The following is a 24,659-nucleotide window of genomic DNA, read 5'->3' as shown; positions in this document are numbered from 1 at the left end:
TGTTAAAAAGAGACATTTTCAGAAAGAAATATTTCAGCATATATATATATATATATATATATATATATATATATATATATATGTATATATACAGTATATACACTACCAGTTTTTGAACAGTAAGATTTTTAAAGTTTTTAAAAGAATTCTATTCTCCTCACCGAGCCATCATTTATTTGATCCAAAATACAGCAAAAGCAATATTGTGAAATATTTTTACTATTTCAAATAACTACTTTCTATTTTACTATATTTTAAAATGTAATTTATTCCTGTGATCAAAGCAGAATTTTCAGCATCATTACTCCAGTCTTCAGTGTCACATTGAGTACATTTTTTTTTTCAGGATTTTTTGATGAATAGAAAGATCCAAAGATCGGCATTTATCTGAAATAAAAAGCTTGAAGTCATCTTTATAATAAAGAATAAAGCACCTTTATTTAGCAAAGATGCTTTAAATTGATCAAAAGTGATGATAAAAACATTTATAATGTTACAAAGGATTTCTATTTCAGATAAATGCTGTTCTTCTGAACTTTCTATTCATCAAAGAAAAAAATTATACTCGGCTGTTTTCAACAATAATAATAATAATAATAATAATAATAATAATAATAACAAATCAGCATATTAGAATGATTTCTGAAGGATCATGTGAAACTGAAAATTCAGTCTTCAGTGTCACGTGATCCTTCAGAAATCATTCTAATATGCTGATTTGCTGTTCAAACATTTATTATTATTATTATTATTATTATTATTATTATTATTATCAATATTTAACACAGTTGAGTACATTTTTTTTCCAGGATTCTTTGATGAATAGAAAGATCCAAAGATCGGCATTTATCTGAAATAAAAAGCTTGAAGTCATCTTTATAATAAAGAATAAAGCACCTTTATTTAGCAAAGATGCTTTAAATTGATCAAAAGTGATGATAAAAACATTTATAATGTTACAAAGGATTTCTATTTCAGATAAATGCTGTTCTTCTGAACTTTCTATTCATCAAAGAAAAAAATTATACTCGGCTGTTTTCAACAATAATAATAATAATAATAATAATAATAATAATAATAATAAATGTTTTTGAGCAGCAAATAAAAATATTAGAATGATTTCTGAAGGATCATGTGACTGGAGTAATGATGCTAAAAATTCAGCTTTGAAATCACAGGAATAAATTACATTTTAAAATATATTCAAATAGAAAACAGTTATTTATATAGACGTAGTAAAAAAAATATTTCAAAATTGTACTGTTTTTGCTGTACTTTGGAATGCATCAAATAAATGCAGGCTTGGTGAGCAGAAGACTTCTTTAAATTACATTATAAAATTACTGTTCAAAAACTTTTGACTGGTATTGTATATATACATACAGTATAGGTCTACACACACACAGTTTAGTTTCCATTATATTTCTGTGGAAAAAGCACTTTGACATTGGTGGATATAAAAAATACAGTTTTTATGATAGCAGCTAAAACATTAAAAATGCCATATGTTTCATATTTTCCTCGGCCTACATTTAATTTTAAAATCTGGATGAAATCCATATTAATTGTCATACCATTTCATAATAGACCTACAGGAGGTGCACACACCCAGTTTGTATCCTTCAGTAGATGACAGCATGGTGATCTCATTTCCGGTCGGTCCCGTCATCAGTCAGCCGGTGGCGTGCTTGCTCGTGTTTTTAGAGCTCGCGTAGCATTCCACACGCGCTGAGAGCGGGATCAACGCGCACAACAACAACGGCTCGCGGACCGTTTACTGAGCTGTTTTCGGTTTAAGAGCCTCTTACAAGAATCCACAGCGGGATAATTTCAGCCCAAATCCCAGCAGAGAGTCACCGTGGAAGATGGGTTCAGTCCCGGCCGTATCTGTGCTCATTCTGGCCATCGCTGTTCCGAGTCTAGCCGGATACATTGAGGTACGTGCGCACTAATATTTCACCCTTGTTTTCATAATGATCTTACATCGTTTACTCTGATATTTCTGTACTGAGACGTCTTTTTATTGTGATATCAATATTTCTGGGTAAGTAGTAGTTTACTAATAATGTTAAGCTTATAAAATCATTAACGTTAGTCTGTTGAGACACTTTAAAGTGTCCGCGTCCCTTGTTGTGTAATATTTAGACTAATTGTATACCAGAAAAGACACTAATTCTAATTTAATATGAAATAGTAAATGGGTGTTATTTTGTAAATTGTCCCTGGATGGAGTTAAACGAATAAAAAATGTTTTTAGACGAGCTGTTAAATGCCTTTATCTTTTCACTGTAGTATTTATCTCCGTTGTTTATTTCTGTTGTTGTATTGGAAAACTGAACCCCAAACATTGATTTTATCATAGTGTCAGTTTGAAGTCCTCCGTAGCTAATATCTGAATGTACACGTATGTTGTTAAAACCGTTAGATACCCTCAAATCTTTTTTTGAACCAATAATGTTAATTTCTGTTTTAATTTTTGCATTATTTCATAAAAGCATGGATTATAACTGTGGTCTTGCATTGGAGAATATCCACACTTTTCCTTGATGACAATTACAGAAGAGACCTTTTAAAGGTTTGTATCTACTCTGAGCTTTGGCTTGGTGGTGCAAAATGACAGAAAAATGAAAAGATGGGCAATCAGCTTCAAAATATTTGATCACACTATATAACCGAAATGATTCAGATCATTATACATATTCATAGGGCTGGGTATCGATTCAGATGTTCCAATTCGATTCGATTTTGATTTTCAAGCTCTCAATTCGATTTCGATTCGATTTTTGATTTCAATTCTCGATTCGATTTGACTATATGAATGAATATAGATTTAATACAAATCCTATATTTATAAAAAATGAACAGTGAACATAAGATTACAAATGGTTAATTAATAGGAAATTAAGAGCCACAAACCTGTATATTAAACACTTTTTATTTTAGGTACACTTGGGTACAATAAAACAAAACCCAACTCTATATTTCAAATGCATACAATGAATAGACAGAATTTTGATGCAAGATGAAAAACTGATGCTGAAAATCGGACAAGTCAGAACAGTCGCATGCCTTGATCAAACAGGATCAAGTTATTTTATGTTTAAGACAAAACAAACATAAAATCTCACAGTAATAAATATTGAAAAAAATCGATTCGTGGCCTTCGAGAATCGATATTGAATCGACCACATTTTAAAAAACGATATATCGAAAAATCAATTTTTTTGCCCAGCCCTACGTATTCATCAGAAATGGCTTTCAGGTGTTTGGTCTGATGGGTGTTTATGACAGGCTTTAGGTGATAAATCACTCCCCATGTTGAAAAGGACAAGTTTGTATTTGTCGGAGAACACTGCGTCAGGCTTGTGAAACGTGTCGGTTGCTTTCACAGTAGGCAAATTATGCAAATGAACTCATGTAAGAGAGTCAAGTTTATGGACTCAAAAGCTCTCACACCTTTCCTGGATGATCCCTGTCTGGTTGCTTTAAACCTTACCTAATCACAGCTGCCCTTGTCCTAGAGGCGTTTTTGTGCTTTTACATGTGCACCAAAGTCCTTTCCGATGGCATGCTCTTCCAATAAGAGCTCAGCCTGCAGGCATGATATAACAAATTATGAAACAATTCTTTTCAGTGCCAGAAATAATGGCAGTGACGCACTGAAATAAACAATGAAATCTCTTTGTTGCTAATTGATGCATTTAGAGAGAAAGGAGCTGCCTGTGGTTCACCATCATGAGGAGGTGCAGTGACGTTTATGGATATGCATAGATCAGCATTACTGTAGAAAATCAAAGAATAATTTTACCTTCAGATCAATATTATGACCCTATTGTATTTCTGTATATTCTGTTATCTTTTGTCCTTGTTATACATTTGACTCCTTGTATGCGTGATTGTTTTGATCTGATAGCTCCTCAAGCGTACGATTACCATGGTAAAATGTTATTTTGAGAGAGGTGTGTGTTTCCAGACTGTGTGCAGCTTTGTGTTTCTGGTGAGCGGGAGTTTGATGCTGAGCTAGTGAGTCTCGTTGACCTCAGACCTGATTTATAACCTGGCCGGGAAAGTTCTGCAGAGGATCTGCGCAGCCCTGAGCTCTCGCTAACTAAACTGCAGGAGAACTGCATGCATTGAAACCTTCATTTTCTCCCTCCCAGTGCTGGTGATGGAAATTATTCCCTTGTTTTGCCAGGTGTTATTGTATTTTACAGGAGACAAAGGCAATGTGTTAAAATCACGCTGGGCTGTCTGATCAGTGATGCTTTGCTGTTAACTCTCTGAAGCTGGTGCAAGCTTGGATTTGGCTTTTTTTTTGTTGTTGTTTCCTCAGCTGTGGATATGTCCCTTTTTTTATTTTGTTACAGCCGTATGTTATATAACCATGACACATCCTGGCTCAACACTACAGATTTTTCCTGTTCAGATTTTTACTTGCCTATAAACAGTTTCACTGGCCCTGAGACCAAACTGAAACAATTTGCTTGGTTTTACCTGCATATTTTTAAATTAATTGACTGAATATATTTATTAACATATTAATTTATCTACCAGATAAATTTGCGACATTTTTAAACTTCACAGTACCATTCAAAAGATTGGGGTTGCTAATATTTCTTTTGAAAATTCTTTAATTCTCACCAAGAATCATCAAAAAAAAATAAAAGAAAATGCAGTGAAAACAGTAAAATTGTGAAATATTATTAGTTAAAATAAGTGCTCTCTATTTTAATATAGGAATAAATTACATTTTATCATATGATGGCAAAGCTGAATATTCCTTTGTATGTAACTTTTAGGGTTTGTTATTGTCATTAATTTAATAGCTGTAAATTGAACAAATATAATGCAACTCGATGTAAACTTGATTGACAATAAGAAAACAAACGTCAAATTCGCAAGTGTTTGAATGTTAAAGTCATGGAGTCATTGTTTTTGCAACTAAAGCAGTGGCATTGATGTATAACAATCCCAGGGCATAACAATCTCTATATTGCACTTTTTTTGAGAAAAATGCAATGAGGAATGCATACAATGCGTTTCTCCAGTCCCATTTAATTTTTTGGCTGTTGCATTGCATCTCCCTGTTTTTACCGACTTGTGCCATGAGCGTTGTTTTTTTTTTTTAAACGGCATGTCAAGTAATAGCCCCTTTCACACAGTAATACCAGTAAATTGCCGTAAAATTATTGGAACGACTTTCCCTGTAGATACAAAAATGCGCTATTCACACAGGCAATGGCATTCTGTCTTTTTACTGGTAAAGCACCATTCACATATCATTTTCAAAATACCGGTAAATTCTGTGACATCATTAATCGGAAATTACCTCTCCTCCAGGTATTGTGTTTGTAAACAGGGAAAGGGTATACACAGTCAGTGTTTTTATTGACGTTTTAATTTTTGTCAAACATTCACACTCATGCGGCTGCTTTTTGCCCAGAGACATTGTATTAGATGAATTCAACCCGAACTACACCGTGCGGAGTAAATGTGTCATCTGCGTCAGAATGTTATGGTTGGACCAGAGTCTTTAGTCGCGGCTTTCTAAACTCGTACGTGCTCATACCGGTAGTCTCGTTCTGCGTTCACACAGAGCACATTACTGGTTATTTACCGGTAATGTTACAACTTCTACAAAATGAATTTTCCGGTATTTTTGAAAAGATCCTGTTCACTCATGATCCCTTTACGGTACTTTACAGGGAAAAGGGCTATAGGCAAACACCTCTTGAGACCCCAGTGTCAATTTGGTTGTGTTCGGTCTCACTTTTTTGAGAAGAATGATCATTATACTCAACAGAACTGGTCACATACAGGTTCTGTTGAGTAAGGGGTTGTTGGTGCAACCTGAATTGATGGCATAAATGCAGCATAGGTTCAAGCTTCGGCCTTGAGTTATCCTTATTGTTAAGCCCTGAACATTTTATCCGTGTTTTCCAAAAGTGTATTTGATCAAATCCTGTTTTGTTAGCTTTCACGGTAGATTGTCTGGCTCAGTGTGTCAGTTTTTGCTTGTACAGCTTTCATAATGACTAGCACTAACGCTCTGGTTTTTTTTTCCTTGAGTTGGTTTTTGTCGTCAAATGTGTAATTTAAAAGAACAGATTCAGGGAAAAAATTTTGTTAATTTGAAATGAGTTAATTTCTTGAACCATTAATTTAGAAATTAGTTCCTCTCCAATTCAAATGAATAAACTGCCCAACCCAAAGCCCAGCCTTGCTGATATAACATGTTGCCAACTAACGCAACACAGGCATGCTGGAATTTGACTGGCGCCAAATCATATTTGTGCTGTGTTCAAAGCTTGCCTGCTTTTTCACATTTGAGTGTTTTCACTGATTGTAGCACAAGCTTTGGCACATACTAACATGAAGGAAGTGTTTATTTTAAATGCTTAAAGCAATGCCCTGTGTGCTCCAGTAACCTGCTGCTGGCACAGACATGACAGATTCAGATAATAACAAGAGTTATCTTCAAGCACATTAAAAACACTGAACTTGGCGTACTTGGGAGTTACGCAACCCCAGTATTGTCACTGTATAGGTTTACGATAAATCTAAAAAGGAGCTTGTAAAATCTCAGTGGTTGAGTGGGAGTCTCTGTGCTCTTTTCCAAGCCGCTGAGATGGTAAACAAAGTGTTGTCTTTTCTCCAGGTTGCTCGAGGGCCCACCTTGCTCTTGTTATGCAGTCGGGCAGCACTGCCTCCTATGATGGGACTCTAGGCCCTTGTAATGATGCATTGCAAGGAGTAGTTGAACAAAAGGCTTAAAGTCAACATGAAATTGAATCTAATCGCATTCCTGCTCTTATTTGGCATGATTCATCAGTGCACGTTATAAAAAAAAAAAAAGGTTGTTTTTGTAGTCTTTTATCATAATAATGTGGTGCATCCCTGAAATTACTGTGCTTTTTGGCTTACCCATGTACATTTCTTGAAAGGAGGAAAATTGCCTTTGTTTTTCTAAAATTTCCTAACTGTATTTTCTACTGGAAACATTATTGGAATTTATTTAATAGATTTATTTGTTTTCTTAATTATTTACAATAGTTAAATTATTGTATACAATTAATTTAGTTATCATTAAGTCTATTTTCAGTCTTTTTATATTATCATCTTATTTAAATATCTTTAGTTTGCCATGAATATAAGCCTTTGCTGTAATGCTGTAATGTAATGCTTTAATGTTGTAAATTTTTTAATGCAGAAAATAATAATAATAAACTTAGCTTTTTCTCTGACATCCAATCCATTCTAGTATGGACTGTTCACTTTTCACAATCAGTGTCCTGCCTTATATTTCTTCCCAATAAAAATATTGTTTCCCTCATATTATAGATGTTAAATGAGTTGTGAGTGCCTTTGAGTGTTGCCTTTATTTTATTTTTTATTTTTAATTTTTTTCTAAATCTGGTTGGTTGTTCTGATCAAATCTTCCACCAGGTTAGAAACAACATTCCGTAAAGTTAAGGCACTGACTCTAAAGCAACATTTCTTTGGATTTCGCACCTGTGTTCGGTTAACCACATGTAGTGGTTTTATGTGTGTTTGCGTGAATGTTTGCGGGGTGATTCTGTCTGCAGCTTTTGATGGCACACAAGCCATTTGTATGCAGTCTTCATTGTGTGGATGTGTTAGCAGGGCTTTTAATAGCATGGATCGCTCACACCAGGAGTGATGAATGGATGTCGGTGAGGGGCTATTGTGAGCTCTGAATGGGTGCAAGCATCCTGACCAGCACAAGGACCCGATTGGGACATAACCGCATGTGTGTTTATCAGATGCGACGACAGCCAGGCTGGAGATCAGATGTTAATTGCCACATTGTGCAGTTCTCTTGACGTGATGCTCAGTGGAAGCATACAGAGTAACTGTCATTTGTTTCTCTGTGCACAGAAACATTTATTTAAATTATTTATTGCATTTATTTAAATGTACCTGTATTTGATATATTTGATAAATAAATAGTACATTTTAAATCGTAAAGTAACATTAAAAGTATTTTTAATTCTTTAATTTCTTTTTTTTAATTTAAATATTCTGTTTTTTACTTTTTTCTTTTGCTTTTATCATAGGTGTGCAGTCTGTTTGATGGATTTGTACTCTTGCGTTCACAATTTATTTATTTTTTAACCCCACATATTCTGGAGTGCATTTCTTTTTTTTTTTTGAAGATTTTTTTTTTATTTTTTTTTTTTATATAATTAGCATCAGAATAAAAAGGTAATCTGCCCTTACTAATTCCATGACGGGTGAAGAAATAAAATTTGCTGGCCATCAACATTACTAGCTATCTATATTTCATATTTATGTCTGTATGACTACATAACCCCCCATATTCTGGAGTGCATTTTTTTTTTTTTTTTGAAGATTTTTTTTTTATTTTTTTTTTTTATATAATTAGCATCAGAATAAAAAGGTAATCTGCCCTTACTAATTCCATGACGGGTGAAGAAATAAAATTTGCTGGCCATCAACATTACTAGCTATCTATATTTCATATTTATGTCTGTATGACTACAATTTTTGTGTATATTTTTTTTTTTAATTGATGTGAGGAATATTCCATGCGTGGAAAAAAAAACAAACAAACAAAAACAAAACATTTGGCATCCTAGACAAAATTCTGATCTTTTCCCTGCTTTTCACACATCACTCACCCTGCTAAGTTATGGCAGCACAAAACATTTTGGATGAGAATTCATATGCATGTCAGGTGTGGCAGAGCTCTATTGTTGGATTGCAGGCGTTGATGATGGTCCTGTCAGCCATTTCCTGTTTCGTAAAGCCTGAGCTATGTTAGCACCACCCTGATGCTCATCCTCTGAGCTGAGAGCTTAGTGCTTGGAGAGACACTTTCAATTATTTTACCAGTCGCTCTCAGTCTCACCACAAATCCTCTTAGCTGTAAGACACACTGAGTGCTCGACAGGAGAGGAGAGAACATGCTACAGCTGCAGATGCTCCGCCCGTCCATTACTGATATGATACATACATACATACACAAACACGCTTTGATAGCCGCACCCTTGAATGAGCTCAGGATGTGAGTCTGCACCTTAGTCACTGACATACTTTTAGAGATTGCACCCTTTATTCATAATCCTGCCCCCAGTCTCTGGTGATCAGCAGGAGTATTTGCATTGTCGACTAATAGGTTTTGTCGACTAATAGATTTTGGTGAAAATGTATTTTTGTACTAATTTTGAAGCAATTTGAGTTCAACGTGTCCTGTAGCGTGACAAATGGGTTTTTATAAAGTACAAATATTCTGTACTTCAATTAAAGTCATTTTAAATGGAGCTATTAAGTTATGTTGACACTTTGTTTCCAACAGTTAGACCATATGCCAGCATCTGAACAAAAATGTAAAATTATGTAAATTAAATTTGTTTGGTTGTTAATGTTAAAATGTAATTACTAGTAGGAGATGAAACTGTCCACTTGCCTTATTTGCTTCTTGTTGGGAAACGGATTAGTTATATTTACGTGGAACCCAATTTCTGTTTTTTTTTTTGCATTCTGTAATATCTGTATATTATGTATTTATATACACATTTATATACAGTTCTTGATGAGAAGTGAAGACAACAGTCATACTTGAAACTGATAATAAAATGAAAAACATTATAGATGTTTTAATGGACAAAGTATGGTATTTGCTGTACCGCCAATTTTTTACGAGTTTTTTAATGTTTTAAAGTTGGATTCCAATTCTACTTATCAATTCTATTAGCCTACTTTTTTTTCCTATTGCTTTTTTTTTTTACATTTACATTTATTCATTTGGCAGATGACTATTAATTTGTCAGAATTTTTTAAACTCTAAAATTGTACAATTTTTGTAAAAAAAAAAAAAAAAAAGAGTGAAGTAAATGTCTGTCACTTTTGATTAATTTAATGCATATTTAATGTATTAATTTCTTAAACACACACACACGTTTACAGACCCCAAATGGTTATTTTGGTGAAACTGGTTATCAATTATCGACTTCTAATTTTATGTCGCCAACGTTTAATTTTGTCTAAAATCTGTACCTTGTTGTTTGAAAAAGCGCATATTTTGTTGGTACCCCCTCCCTATAGTTTCTTGCTTTCTTTGTGTCTGAGTTTGTGTGCGTCTCTCTTATCTGTCTGTCTGCCACTGGCTCCCTCTCTTTCTGTAAATGTCTCTCGTATCTCCTCCTGTGTGTCATGGCTGCACGTGTCTGCTGCTTCAGGTCCCTCTTCAGGACCGGCTGTATTATATATATATATATATATATATATATATAGCGAGCTCGTCAGGCAAGCCCTGCTTGCACGATGTCTTCGAATCTCTGTCTCCTGGGCGGCGCGTTCGCTCTAATTATCCAGCACGTCTTCTCTTCGTACAAGAGAGCGAGGGACACCGTTACCTCCCACGGCTCGGCTCATCACAAATTTAGACTCTCCACCATCAAAGAGTCGTGGAAGTGGGCACATTTGCCCCTTCAGCATGAATGCCAGCAGTCCGTTCCACCTTTAACTGCACCATAGAGATTTGTCAGCTACTCTGCCATTTGGAGGACATGATAGATTTTGTGGGTCTGAATATGTGCAAGTGTGTGTGTGCGCTTGTAAGCTCATTGCCTGCATCAGTAGTTGCGTTCAGATGGGGTGTGACTCATCTCCTCTGCATGTGTTCACATATGAATAAAACATTCGCTATCCTATTCAAGAGCATGTTGTTCTCCATCACACGCACAAACATATTTTTTTCCCCTTCCATTTCACCAAGTATGCTTATGGCCCATATCTGTGGCCATCTGTGTTTCTCTTGATGCTTGGATATTTGTCAAATTGGTTGAGAAAGATCAGTATGTGTGTGTGAATGTTAGTATGGATGTTCAGAATGGCATGCTGCCTGCCATTTTTGAAAGAAAGTAATATGACTGATTGTAAGCTGATGTACTACATTTGCCCCAATGCACAGAGAGCAACCAGAATATCATATTCCATAATGCAGGGTTTCCTAAATGTAATTAATTAAATTTACAATAAAGGGACTGCAAATATTATTTTTTTTAGTTTTTGCCTTTTTATTTTTGATAGGACCGTGTTTAGACAGGAAATGAAGTGGGAGAGAGAGGGGGGGACTGGATCAGGAAAGGTCCGCGAGATGGGACTCGAACTCAGGATGCCTGTAGCGCAACAGCGCTATATGTCGGCACGCTGCTACAAGGCTATTGGCGCAGACATCTATTGCAAACACTTAACTCGAATGAAAAATGTCTAAATATATATTTTTTATTTGTTAAAAATATATATAAATCTATAATTGTGTTTTTTTTTTTTTAACTAATTTTAGGGCTGTGCAAAAAATCGAATGCGATTTTCATGCGCATCTCGTCAGTAAAGCTCAATGTCATAATCGACAATGAATCGCCTGCAATTTTGAACGCGATTTTGCATAGCTTGTCAGTCTTCATTTCAGGCTCCAAAGCAACAAACCTTTTTATCTCAATTCTGACTTTTTTTCTCAGAATTGCGTGATATAAACTCACAATTGCGAGCTATAAAGTGAGAATTGCGAGATAAAAACTCGCAATTCTGACTTTTTTTTTTCTCAGAATTGTGAGATATAAACTCGAGTTAGTCCAATTTTGAGGGGGGAAAAAGACTGCTTCTTTTCTTTTTTTTTTTTTTTTTTTTTTTTTTTTTTTAATCCCTTGAGTGCGTTGAGTTTGGTTCAACTGCCAAAAGTTTTGATGTTTTTACAGAAAATTCAATTAAAATGCAAAAGTAAAAACAAAAGCAAAAACATTTATTTAAAAAGAAAAAACATGACATTTATTTAGCATTTTATAAAGCATGCTTTGTATGATGCTGTTTTTAAATATCACTCTTTTTTTTAACTGATTACTCAATTGTCTAGTGAAAACAACTTCCCAGTCCTGGTTTCCCAATTCCATCCCCTTCTTTCTCTCCCACTTCGCTTTCTGTCGATACTTAACTGTCCTATCACAATAAAATGCCAAAAATAAATCTTAAAAAAAAACAAAAACAACTCTCATATGCTGGACTTCTTCAATCATTTAGTCTGCATAAGTCACACCCTTTACTTACAATCAACTTCCAGCTCGCATTCAGATCTGTTTCCATATAAACAACCACCAACGGACAGAACCAAGTTCCTGTCCTACTTTCATTTACATGAATATATCTATTTCACTTGGTTGTGCGTCACAACATAAAGAAAGGAGCAGTCGGTACTTTTACATTGTGATTTAAGTAATTCAATTCAGCTACACCCCTTTTCCAAAACACAGCCCCCAAAGACATGGCCACAGTGGCTGACAGGCACAGTAGCACTCCCAGGTTTTGATTTGCTGGCGCACTAGCAGCGCTCAAGACTCGCTATTTACAGAGCCTAGGGCTGTCAGGGAGACAAGTGTGATTTCTCATGACACCTTTTTCAGTGATGTCTCGAGTTGTAAGGACATTTTATGGGTTGTGTTCTCAAAATAAATTTTTACATCACCTTTATGCTGGAAGCAGGATGCTAATATTCCTCTTTGTGGATCGTTTTAATGTTTGTGTGTGTAGGTTGCTCACTCTTTTCCCACGTTAGGTTAATTTACAGTGGGTACGGAAAGTATTCAGACCCCCTCTGTGTTTTTCTGTCAATATGGGGTGCTGTGTGTACATTGAGGAAAAAAAATTAACTTAAATGATTTTAGCAAATGGCTGCAATATAACAAAGAGTGACAAATTTAAGGGGGTCTGAATACTTTCCGTACCCACTGTATATGGTCTTTCTTGATTGCTGTGTTTTAACAGGATTTTGATGTCTCTCAGTCGCCTCATTCTTCTCCTGTCTATCAAACTGCTTGTTCTTGCTCTTGTAGGAGTGGCAGCAAATTAATCTGGGAATAAAACAAAACGCAAAACTCCTGTGTGCGTGGTATCGCTTTAATTTACATGATCAAATGCGCTTGTAAATTTTGTGTGGGAGATGACTGGAGGCTCGGTATCCTCATTTGAATTCAGCTCAGGCTTTGACTCATAGCCCCTCCTGTGTTGTGGTCTTTATTTGAGTTCTAAGAGCAGGTCTCATTGAGAAGGGCATTCAGAGACGGCCTGACTCAGTCATTCAGGTCCGTGATAGCGGGCCAACCATTGTGCTTGAGCAGCGGTCTTTAGGTAGTTTATTTGTGTGTCTTGAGTACTTTTATCTGGCTGAGGAATGACCAATCATTAGCAGATTTTTTTGTTTTAGGTAGCTGAGTTTTCCTAGTGCCTCCCTCTCTTTTTCTGCCCACGTAAACCGTATAATCTCTGCCAACATTTCTATTTTGACTGTGTTGGCAGGTTGGTGCTGGTTAGCAGGCTTTCTGTCTAAAGCATCTGGAGTTTTATTATTACCTAACTATTTAGATAATACATGACCAGTGCCAAGAACAACAAAGCTGTGCATACATACAGACACCACCTACCATTCAACATGATCCAGTAGGAAACTGATTATTTTGAAAAATGACTAGCTTAGTGATTGTTGGAATGGTAAGTTGTAAGTTGTTTCAAGAAAAACTACTGTAAAGTGGGAATGGCAGTTGTAGCCACTGGGGAAGCCATTACGGATCTTTTATTAAATGTAATGGACTGCTGAACTTTCTGAGCTTTGTAATATTATGAAATATTATTACGATTTAAAATAACTGTTGCCTTTTTGAATATATTTTAAAGTGCAATTTATTCCTGTGATGCAAAGCTGAATTTTCAGCTTCATTACTCCAGTCTTCCGTGTCACATGATCCTTCAGAAATCATTCTAATATGCTGGTTTGCTGCTCAAGAAACATTTCTTATCTATGTTAAAAACCGTTGTGCTGCTTAAGATTTTCTTTACTGTCACTTTTGATCAACTTATTGTGTCCATGCTGAATAGAAGTATTAATTTCTTAAAAGAAATCTTACTAACCCCAAACTTTTGAGCAGTAGTTTATTTGTTTTAGTAGTAGTTTAAGTGGTTAACACGTATGATTTAGAACATGCAGATGGAAGTGAATCACTTCCTAACAAAGTCACATGATTGTTTAGGATCAATTCTTAGATGTTTAACTGTGTTTCCATCATAGTTTATGTGCATATATTATAACCCGATAAAACACACATGCTCTTTTTTGTTTTTTTTTAAAGCAGAATCCTAAAATTCACAAAAAGATGTGAATGGAAACAATGTTGACTAGAGCCCAACCGATATATCGTTTTATTATCGTTATTTTTATAATTTGTTTTTATTTTTATTTATTATTACCGATATTATCAGCCGATATGAGCCTGTCGCAGCAGGTATATCGGCGAATATGCCGCCGATATGAATTTTTTTTTTTATTTTTTTTACAGAACATATAATGCAGATTAAATGCTTCTGAATGGTGTAATTACTTAGTTTGTCCAGCAGAGCAGAGCTCCATTGTTTGCTACTGGCGACCCAGGTCAGTGTAGTGTAGAGATTCTATTGTATTTTGTCACGCCACTCGCGTCCGGTGTAGAATAGGGACAAATCGTGCCACATAGTAGGGCCCTATGATTTCCGCGATGCAGAAAACATGGACGGAAACGCGGAATCCAGTCATAAAAACGGAATTTAATGTATAACATGTAGGAATGTAACGATTAACTGCGAGCCGGTTGAAAATCGATTCAAATATGTGACGATGGGTTGGTTTGGCAGTAGCTTGCTTGCCCTACACAGTTACCTTGTTTAATTTCTTAATTCAAGTTATATATATATATATATATATATATATATATATATTGTTCTATTTGTGTTATTTATAATAAGTGAAGTGAGGTTTACTGTTAAATGCACTGATGTCAGACTCATTTTGAATAATAAAGTTTATTGTTAAATTGTTAAATACCCGGCCTCCAGTACATAGGCCTATGTTTGTCACATCATTATAAGTGATCACCACATTTGACTTATCACTGCAAAAAATTTGTTTATGTATATATAATCCGTTTATGTAGGCTATATAGTGTATTCTATATACAGTACCAGTCAAAAGTTTGGACACACGAATGGGAAGTGTGTCCAAATCTATGACTATACTGTACTATAATATAGCCTACACATAAAGAATATCGGCCGATATATCTATGTCTTTTTTTTACTCCGTAATATCAGCATCGGCCTCCAAAAAACCCATATCGGTCGGGCTCTAATGTTGACTGTTCTACGATACACTTAAAAATAAAGGTTCTGTATTGGTGTCTGGTTCTATGAAGAACCTTTAACATCCATGGAATCTTTTCATGGTACAAAAGCTTCTTTATGGTGTAAAAAGTTTTTTTTAGATTATAAAAATGTTCTTTGCACTAAAAAAATGGTTCTTTTGAGAACTGTTCTTTGCAGAACCCAAAATGTTTCTTCTATGGCATCATATGCCTTTTATTTTTAGGAGTATAGTGGCACGTAGCAGCTCAGCATTGTATTTAGTCTTATTGTGTGATTTTGTTTCTCGTCTTAAGTGATCTGATCGAATTGGTCTTATGAGGCAGAGCAGGGGAAGAGGATGAAAATGTCAGATCAGGAGAGGTGAGCAGAGAGATCACTGTGCTGTAACCGTATACCCCCCAGAGACCCGGATCCACACTGCTGAACCACCAAAAGCACTGCCAACACTGATGCAGCACTTTTGGGGAAAAATGGATAGAGGGAGAGAATGCGATTGGCTGCACAATGAAAATCAAAGCATCCTGAATTCTGACCTCAAGATATCTGGAGCCTCTGAAAAGTTCAGAGGTCAGCGGCTTCCAATGAGTCTGATATCAGCAGCTTCTGATATGGGTCTGGATTTTTGGTTTATTGGTGGCAGAGACTGTGGAGAAGTCTCCAATCTGAAATCACCGCTGGCAGGGTTTCTGTACTCTGTCCTGTATGATGAAGAAGAGAACAGGATGAGATGAAGTGCCTGCAGCAGGACGCCTGTCTTGGAGAGATATACGATGTCCTCGCAAGTGGGAGGGAATGTGGGAAGGTTGGAAGGTGTAGAAAAGGGGCTGATGCAATGTACCATGGAGAATTTTGCGCACACTCAAATGCAGTGGAAGTTCAATCTCTGGGGAAGTAACTGCACAGCTCATGGCTGCCACGGCCCTTATTGTTACTTCTACCTGTTCTGCAAATAGAACAGTACTAATAAAAGTGGTGTGACCAAGTTCTTACTTTCCAGCCTGCATCAGTACAGCTCTTATTGTGAAACTTGTAATATATGCAGTAGCACAGTTAGCAATTGCTCACACTTGGGCTTTAGAGCAATCTTACTTAAGATTTTTAACCGGTGGATGATGGAATCCCTTAGACATGCTTGGATGTGGAATATTTTGATTAGGAAATAACTGAAACAACCTATATTTAACAACTTTTTGATTACCTAAGGAATCACAAAGCAACACTATTGCACACCTAAAGCCCAAAGTATACTTAATTTTTTACGTGTACGCTAGGCATGGTAAGTGCATGCTGTACGTGCACAGCCAGATTTTTCTGTGTGCTCGGCTTGCACATGCACCTTGAATTTTTTGCACAAATTAGTTGGTCCACAAGGTGGCATTTTATTGCAGTCGAATACAAAGATGTTTGTATAGCTCATACTTTTTGGAGGGCAAGTAATCTCCCAATTACTGCTTTTTTTATTATTAGTAAGGTAGTTAAGTTTATAAGCTTTAAGTACTGATAAACAACCAATATAGTAATCAGAGGCGGACAGTAGTGAAGTATTACAATACTTTAAAAGTACTTTTGCAAGTGTCTGTATTTTATCAGTGTTTTTCTTTAGAAAACTTTACTTTACAACATTCCAAAGCATAATATTGTACGTTTTACTGCACTACGTTTCATATTAAATATCATTTAATACTTAATTACATTAGAAATCTATTACTTTCTTTTACTGAAGTAAAAGTAATTCAAAGATTTACTTGAGTACAAGAAAGTACTGCATTTTTAATGTTCTTACACCTTTATTTATGAAATGTAGTGCAGTGAAAAGTAGGACATTATGCTTTGGAATGTAGTAACGTAAAGTTTTCCAAAGAAAAACACTCAGATACAGAAACTTCAGATACTTTTTAAATTTACTTGAGTAAAGTAAAAATACTTCTCTACTGTCCGCCTCTGCTAGTAAAATGCATGCTAATAAGCAAGTAGTTAATAGTAAGAATTGGTCCCTGAAATGTCTTCAAAGTGTACATTTTCATCTAGATTAGATTAGTGAGATGCCGCTAAAACGCTTCTTGTTAATGTGGTTTCATCAGATATCGGCTTGATAGGGTGCGCTGCTTCCTGCATGCAACAATAAACACAAGCTGTGATGTCCAGTTTGAGGAAAAACTGACTCTTGTGAACTGGTTATTTTTAATGAGTCCGTTTAAAAGTTTCATGAAATTGCTTCAAACTTGCTTGTGGACTAGTGATTTGAATCAGAATTTCTTAATCAGGGAATCATTTAGAGCAGTGGTCTTCACTATTTTTTTCATGGGAGCCGCACTCATAGGGCAAAGTCAATCGGAGAGCCACTTTTACCGCGAAGTATCAAAAGTAACATCCAGTCTTTTTTTAAGTTATTTTATTTTTTTATACTAGCCCATCATGTATCTAACCGTCCAAGTGCACATTTGGCATTAAGAGCTGTTAAGATTAAAACTGCCAACTCCACAGTGAGTCAGTGCCATGGATGTAGGACAGAGCAAGTGTAAATATCTTTTCTAGTCTATATTTCCATCTTGTAATGCCGCTGTTTTAGGTATTTAAAAAATATATATAAATTATTTGTAATAGAGCAGACACTGTTTGACCGTGTCTACACCGGACGCTACAGTTGTCGTGCCACGCCCTGCTGCGCTAAAAGTCTGTCTACACTTGACGCGACAAAGCGACAGTTGCAAATCATTTGAACATTGTCAGTACAGTTTGTCATAAATAGAATGAGGCATCAGTTTACTGATGGGGATCATGTCGCATCGCGCCGCGCCGCATCCAGTGTAGACAACATCACTGGGTTCTATTGTTTTTTGTCAGATCGTCCGGTGTAGACATGGTGTTTTTTTTAGTGGGTTATGTTATAGCCCTGCTTGTTTTTAATGTTTTTATGAAATATCTGTATTGACTGCATGATCATATCATCGTATTATTTACTGCCATGCAAGCCACAAAGTAAAGCTTGGTGAGCCGCATGAGGCTCGCGAGCCACGCAATGAAGTAACACTGATTTAGAGCCACAACTTGCTTCTAAGTTCCCAGCTGACTCTCTCACTAAACTGCGATTCCAAAATGTGGTGCTTCAAACAGAATGCAGATGTCTAAATGTATTGCATACTGAAATACAGTAAAAGGTCTCCATAAGCTTGGCATAAACTCAGCACATTTTCTTCTTGAAGATACGCTCAATCTTTTTCTTTTTAAACAGCTGACTCGGATCCCAACAGATTGTTGTTTATCACGGTCCTCATTGAGAGGCTTTTCATTATTAGTTGCTAATTATAATAAATTCCACGCTGCCAGCTGACTCCACCGTCTTCCCACTACCCCCCAGAACGTCTTCATCCCGTTCCTAATGTCTCGGAGAGCTGTTAAACGCTGTGGCTGGAAGGCTCCACTGCTGCTGAGAAAGAGCGCTTCGCATCGTGCTCCATTTGAGCAGGAACAGGATGTTTTTGTTGAGGGGGCAGAGAGACGTTTTGGAACATTGTTTTTCTGGTTTGGTGAGTTGATTTCCAGTAGTTTTAGAGGGGGAGAGCTTTGTTTCAGCACACTGTGAAGAGAGATCTTCTGTATAGTTTGCAGAGACAGACAGGGCAATAAGAGACGAGCCCTGCGGCTGCGATTGAATCACAAACCGTGGCAGCATAGCTCAACAAACACATGACTCAGCTTCTCGCTGTGCCTATCAGTGAATCTCGTGAAAACATTGCCAGTTCATATAGCACTTCAAAATCATAAGGTCCTCTACGTGTGTGTGTGTGTGTGTGTGTGTGTGTGTGTGTGTGTGTGTGTGTGTGTGTATATATTAATATCAGCCCATCCCTATTGTAAACTTCATTGGGAAACTAGCCCTCTATGTCTGTTTCTTTATGTATAACATTCATCATGATTGTTCCTCCTTCAAGAAAGGAGATGGCCGCTGTTCATTCCCCTCCAGTGCCTCAGGGAAAACGGAGTATCTGTGTGTGGCACCGAGGGATCTGCTTTTCTCCCGCTGCTTGGCGTATGTTCAACGATAGGGGGTGGATCAGGGGGCTCAATGATCCATTTAACCTCGACCTTGGAGGTTGTGAGAGGATGGTAGAGCTGCAGACAAAGGAGGAGAGATTCATTCGCAGTGTGTGAATGTGAGCCGTGGGGAGGTATTTCTTTCATTGCATTCATTTCTCTTCCTTGGCCTTCCACCCTGGTTTCTGTTCTGCATCAGTATTTCTTGTTTGGTATGGCCATTCACTTACAAAAGCTACCGTGTATGGTGACGGTATCATGGAAATTCCGTGGGGCTGAATCATTTCTGTGATGGGTGAAACACATTCCCCATTAATTATATAACATGCTACACCAATGTATTTTAAAAAAATCCAAACCTCTGCTCAAAACAAAATATGGTATTATCATGGTGTAAGTCCAGTAAGGCTCATTGTATTACCATGGAACATATCCTTGTCATTATACAGAAACTGAAATTAAAGTTTCATTTATATTTTCATATAATGCACCGTTTTTTTTTAAATATCAACAGTTACGTTTCTACTCCAATTCCTTGTTAAAATAAACATTTAAATTGTGTAGTAACTTATTTTCATAACACATTTAAATGTACAATAAATGAGACTGAGGTTAAGGAAAAATATAATGAATAGTGCATATATTAAGCAAAATGTTCCTCTCTAGAGTTATATTCTTCTAGCTAACTGACAAGCTATGGACATTGAATGGCTTTCTGAGGTAAATGCAACATTACATGCCATTGTTTAATGATATAATGAAACAATGTACATTGAAAAACATAAACACTTATTTGAATTTTGTCTGAAACTGAAAATTCGGTGCATCATTGATTACCATGGTACCACCAAAATTACCACAGTACCATGTCTGGAAACCCATGGTATTATCATGGGACATGTCCAAAAATAAACAGCATTGCCATGGTACCATGTCTTGAAAACCTTTGTATAACCATGGTGCTTTTTGGCACGGTTTAGCTCCATTCCTGTTCTCTCTTTCTCACTGTGAGGTGTTTTTGTGTGATATGGGTAAAGCTACTGTTCTCTGATAAGAGTGCTTTCATTTCTCCATCTCACTCACTCACTCACTCACTCACTCACTCACTCACTCACTCACTCACTCACTCACTCACTCACACACACACACACACACACACACACACACACACACACATACTTCCTCTCAGCCAGCATTGTCTCTCTCCTCTGTGGTTTTCAGAAATAGCACAGATGTGGGATTTTAAGAGGTTTTTCTCCTTGCTGTTCTCACTGCTGGTCAGTCCAGAAACAGATGGACTGTCTGTATAGTTGTTCTGGTCCACTGCAGCCTTTAGCTGCCCTACAGGAACACCAACTTTATTTGAACACATCTCAAGCTTACTCCCTGTGTTTATAACAGCCTTTCCATGTTTATTCTACTTCCTTGGTCTGTCTTTGTTTAATTTTTGTCTCCCACTGTCCTCTGTGTGCTTAAAAATTAAAGGTGCTATAGGGGTTAGTTTGGAATGACATACTACTGTACTATTCATACTATTTCTGCAGAATCTGTACTGTGCACAGTATGCAAATTTCCCCTGACATGCATGTTGATTTGGAAAATGTGCGGTATACAACAGGGCTCACAGCATGAAATATTATATTCCATAATGCGTTGCTCAACTCCCTCTTGAATAATTTTGTTAAAATAAAAAATGCAAAGCAACCATTATTTCTAAGAAACTGGACATCACTCACTGAATTAAACATAAAACATGAGATCAATATGGCAACATGTAGCATACTGCATTTTCATTTGACGTATACTACTGTGTAGGTTAAAAGTAATTAAGATGCAATGTACGTTTGTTGTAGATGTAGGGTCAACAGTGTAATATAACTACAGAAATTAATTACAGATGTAATTACGTGCCCAAACTTGGTCCTGGAGGGCCGGTGTCCTGCAGAGTTTAGCTCCAACCCTAATTAAACGCAACTGTATCAGCTAATCAAGCTCTTAGTAGGTATGTTAGAAACCTCCCGGCAGGTGTGTTGAGGCAAGTTGGAGCTAAACTCTGCAGGACACCGGCCCTCCAGGACCGAGTTTGGGCACCCCTGCATTACATGATTACATTTAAATGTTGGTATGTGTGTACTAGTCACTCACTTAACACAAAGTGAGTCCACATACAGTATACTCTAATGCCGAGTTCACACTGCATGATTTTCAAACTCGTCGGATCACCGTTGTTTTATGACATAATTGTTCATATATCTATTAAAATACTGATATTCTGGTCTATAACTCCTCCCCGAACTTCCCTCTGCCCTGTATCTTGGTCTCTCATTGGCTGTGAGTCATCGCCGATGTAGTTTTCAGTCAGAAATCATTGCACACAGCGTGATTGTGAATCGCCAAGAGCTCCAGATATATAGCATGCCAAATATTTTGCGGGCGTTGGCGACGTGTCGACGATTCCCTCAGATCACATCTTTGATAATTCACACTGCGTGATTGTCACTCGCGTGAACGAGCACCGATTTGCCTCCGATTTCGGGCATTTGTCGGCGATTTCGCAAAACCTGTCAGCGAGTGAAAAATCGGGCTAAAATCGTGCAGTGTGAACTCGGCATAACTTATTTTAATAAAATGACAGATAGTACTGTGCACTAGGCAGCATGTTAGTATTCAATTGCAAACAAGCTATTTTTTGCTTTAAACTTATTCACCTTTCTAATCAACAGTTATGTACGTTTTCTTGAATGTTATACTGCCACCTATTGGTGTGGATTAAACATAATTACGGTGGTTTTAACAAAGCGATTAATGTACTAATTCTGTAATGAATGTACAAATTCTGCAACCGAAAGTCTGAAAATAGATAAAGTGGGCAGTATTCAGCTGGTCATGAGATCTAAACATGGCAGCCACCATGAAAGTGGACCACCCATATGAACAATAAAACAACTTTTTTTTTCATATCATAAATCTGTTTCTTTGTGTATCTCACTGATAGTTAGTTGCTATTGCAAGAGTCATTGGCTGCGTCTGAAATCGCATGCTAAGTAGGTACTACTACTTTTGAAAGTAATTGAGTATATATTATTGGGAAGTATGAGGTTGCGGATTCAGCCATTGTCATTCTAAAAAAAGCATTTGATTAGACAAGCATCTAGTGCAGGGTGAGTCATCAGTATTTTTGGCTTGCCTCCTAGAAGGAAAGGCTGTATATTTTAAATGCGTCATGGACCAAAAGCCACAAAACTCTGTTTTAGATTTCGTGGGCACTTTAAGTAAAGAGCGTAGACCTCTGAGAGCTGTCAGGAGCATCGTTGCTTGTGTATGTGTGTGGCTTTATCATTGTGGATGTTCTGGCAGTCCTCGAAGCAGCAAACTTGTACTGCACTGCATGTTGATAAGTACGGGACATAGCTGTACAAGAGAATGAGAGGGAGGGAGAGAGAGAGATTGCTTGTGTCTGGCGCAGTGAAGTGAGCACAGGTCGTTTCTCAGAAATCCCAAGGTCTACGCGCAGAGATTAGGTGGTCGAGCTGTCGGCCAGACAGAGCCCACGCTGCTGCTTAATCCTGTTCATTTAAATGGCGAGAGACAAGCAAACAATGCTGAAAACAAGCACAGTAACCGACTGCATTCACAGCAGTGTTCACTAAGCCCCAAATCTCCACTATGCGATGCACTGGATTTCCCTGCATAGATCCCAGGCCTGCTGCGGAAAGCAAGGTTAAAAGGACCAAGCAATTGAGCCTTCACGGTTACAAACAAAGAGTTTAGTCTTTACAACTTAACTTTACAACGCGGACAAGGAGGAATTACAATAAGCGCTTTTGCAAAAAATTTGCCTCACGTTTCTGCTTTAAACCCTCCAGGATTCTTTGCTCCATCGACTTCCAATTTAAGTGCATTACTCTGAATATGATTTTTGCTCACCCTCACCATTTATTCGCACTCATTTCATTTTAATCTGGTATGACTTTATTCTACAGAACACAAAATAATATATTTTAAAGAATGTTCATACCATGAGAGTCAGTGGGGTTCAACACAATATTGGACCCCATTTACTTTCATTGTAAAAAAAAAAATAATAATATAAAATAAAGTCATACCAGATTAAAATGAAATGAGTGCGAATAAATGGTGAAGGTGAGCAAAAATCATATTCAGAGTAATGCACTTAAATTGGAAACATCCAACCGACCGACCGACCGACCACAGATAAAAAATAAAAAAAAAACAGATAGAAAGCACAATTTAAACCAATTGGACCCACTTTATATCTTGCAATTCTGAGCATATACCTCACAATTCTGACTTTTTTCCACAACTGAAAGATATAAACTCATAATTGTGAGAGAGCCAGAATTGTGAGATAGAAACTCAGAATTCTGAAACAAAAGTCAGAATTGTGAGATGCAAACTTGGGATTGTGAGGGGGAAAAAAGTCAGAATTGCAAGTTTATTTCCCTCAGAATTGCAAGAAACAAAGTCTGAATTGTGAGAAAGTCGCAATTAGCTTTATTTTTCTCTTCTGTGGTAGAAACTGGTTTCCATAAAAGACACCTAATATACAGTGGAACCATCCATCTAGACATTTATATATTTTTTTGAAGCCATGTGTGGCCCATCAACAGTCAGAGAACACCAAGTGTGAAAAGGATATGTGAGGATTGAGAGGAAAAAGGAAGAGCCCCTGAGAGGAAGGTGGGACTCAGAAGGTGATAATCAAAGGAAGGACCTCAAAAGATTTTGAAGCCAGTGATGCATTGTGGGTGAGCGTCACTTTAGAGCTGGTTTGGTGATGGCGAACCGGTCACTGTCACCTCCTGCGGGGGGGAAGTATTATTGTGTCTATTTCTGTCGTCAGCATCTGGCGTGGTGATGTCAGGAATGTAATCCTCTAAAGGGGCACGTGGGCGCTAAACCTGGATTGGGAGGGCCGAGAGGTTCAGCCTGTCACATGGCACAGAGACGCACTCAGAATAAAGAAGCAGAGCAACAAAACAAGAGCACTCATGCATTTAGGAGTATGAGAATCTGACACAGCACTGTGGGAGAAGATGCTTCTGTCACAGTTTGCTGTCAGGATGAGAATGCAGATGGAAGGGGTGTGTGAAAAAAGGCAGCAGCCCATAATCCAAACCAATTCTGTTGTTACAATGACAGGACACATGTCAGAGCTTTTTTTTCCCTACAATATTTTTTTGCAGAAAATGTTTTTCAGACCTAGCAATTTGTGCCATTTTTGCATCTGTATGGAAAGTCGGCGTGAAATGAAAGTTTCAATCGTCACTTCTTCACTCTTGTGATGTGTATACAAGTAAAACCTCTTGAAAATGAACAAAAATTTAGAGCAGGACTTAATTTTGTCCCTTTAGGTGTTTATTAGATTGTTGTTTTTTGTTATTGTTAGAAAGGAG

At 37.0% G+C, this 24,659-nt stretch overlaps 1 protein-coding gene across 1 annotated transcript in view; it reads left to right on the top strand.

Moving 5' to 3' along the window:
* The first annotated feature begins 1,643 nt into the window (after positions 1 to 1,643).
* The window catches only part of LOC107668455 (amyloid-like protein 2), a 46,696-nt gene continuing 23,680 nt past the window's right edge, over positions 1,644 to 24,659 (top strand). The window contains exon 1 of the mRNA XM_016460356.1: positions 1,644 to 1,937. Within this exon, the coding sequence (XP_016315842.1) occupies positions 1,866 to 1,937 (72 nt within the window). The 5' untranslated portion in view covers positions 1,644 to 1,865. The remainder of the gene's footprint in view (positions 1,938 to 24,659) is intronic.

This window comes from Sinocyclocheilus anshuiensis, unplaced genomic scaffold (assembly GCF_001515605.1).
Source record: "Sinocyclocheilus anshuiensis isolate Anshui unplaced genomic scaffold, SAMN03320099.WGS_v1.1 scaffold297, whole genome shotgun sequence".
In the NCBI taxonomy this organism is placed as follows: domain Eukaryota; kingdom Metazoa; phylum Chordata; class Actinopteri; order Cypriniformes; family Cyprinidae; genus Sinocyclocheilus; species Sinocyclocheilus anshuiensis.
Note: the sequence above shows the minus strand (reverse complement) of the source record. Positions and strands in the feature narration are given on the sequence as shown.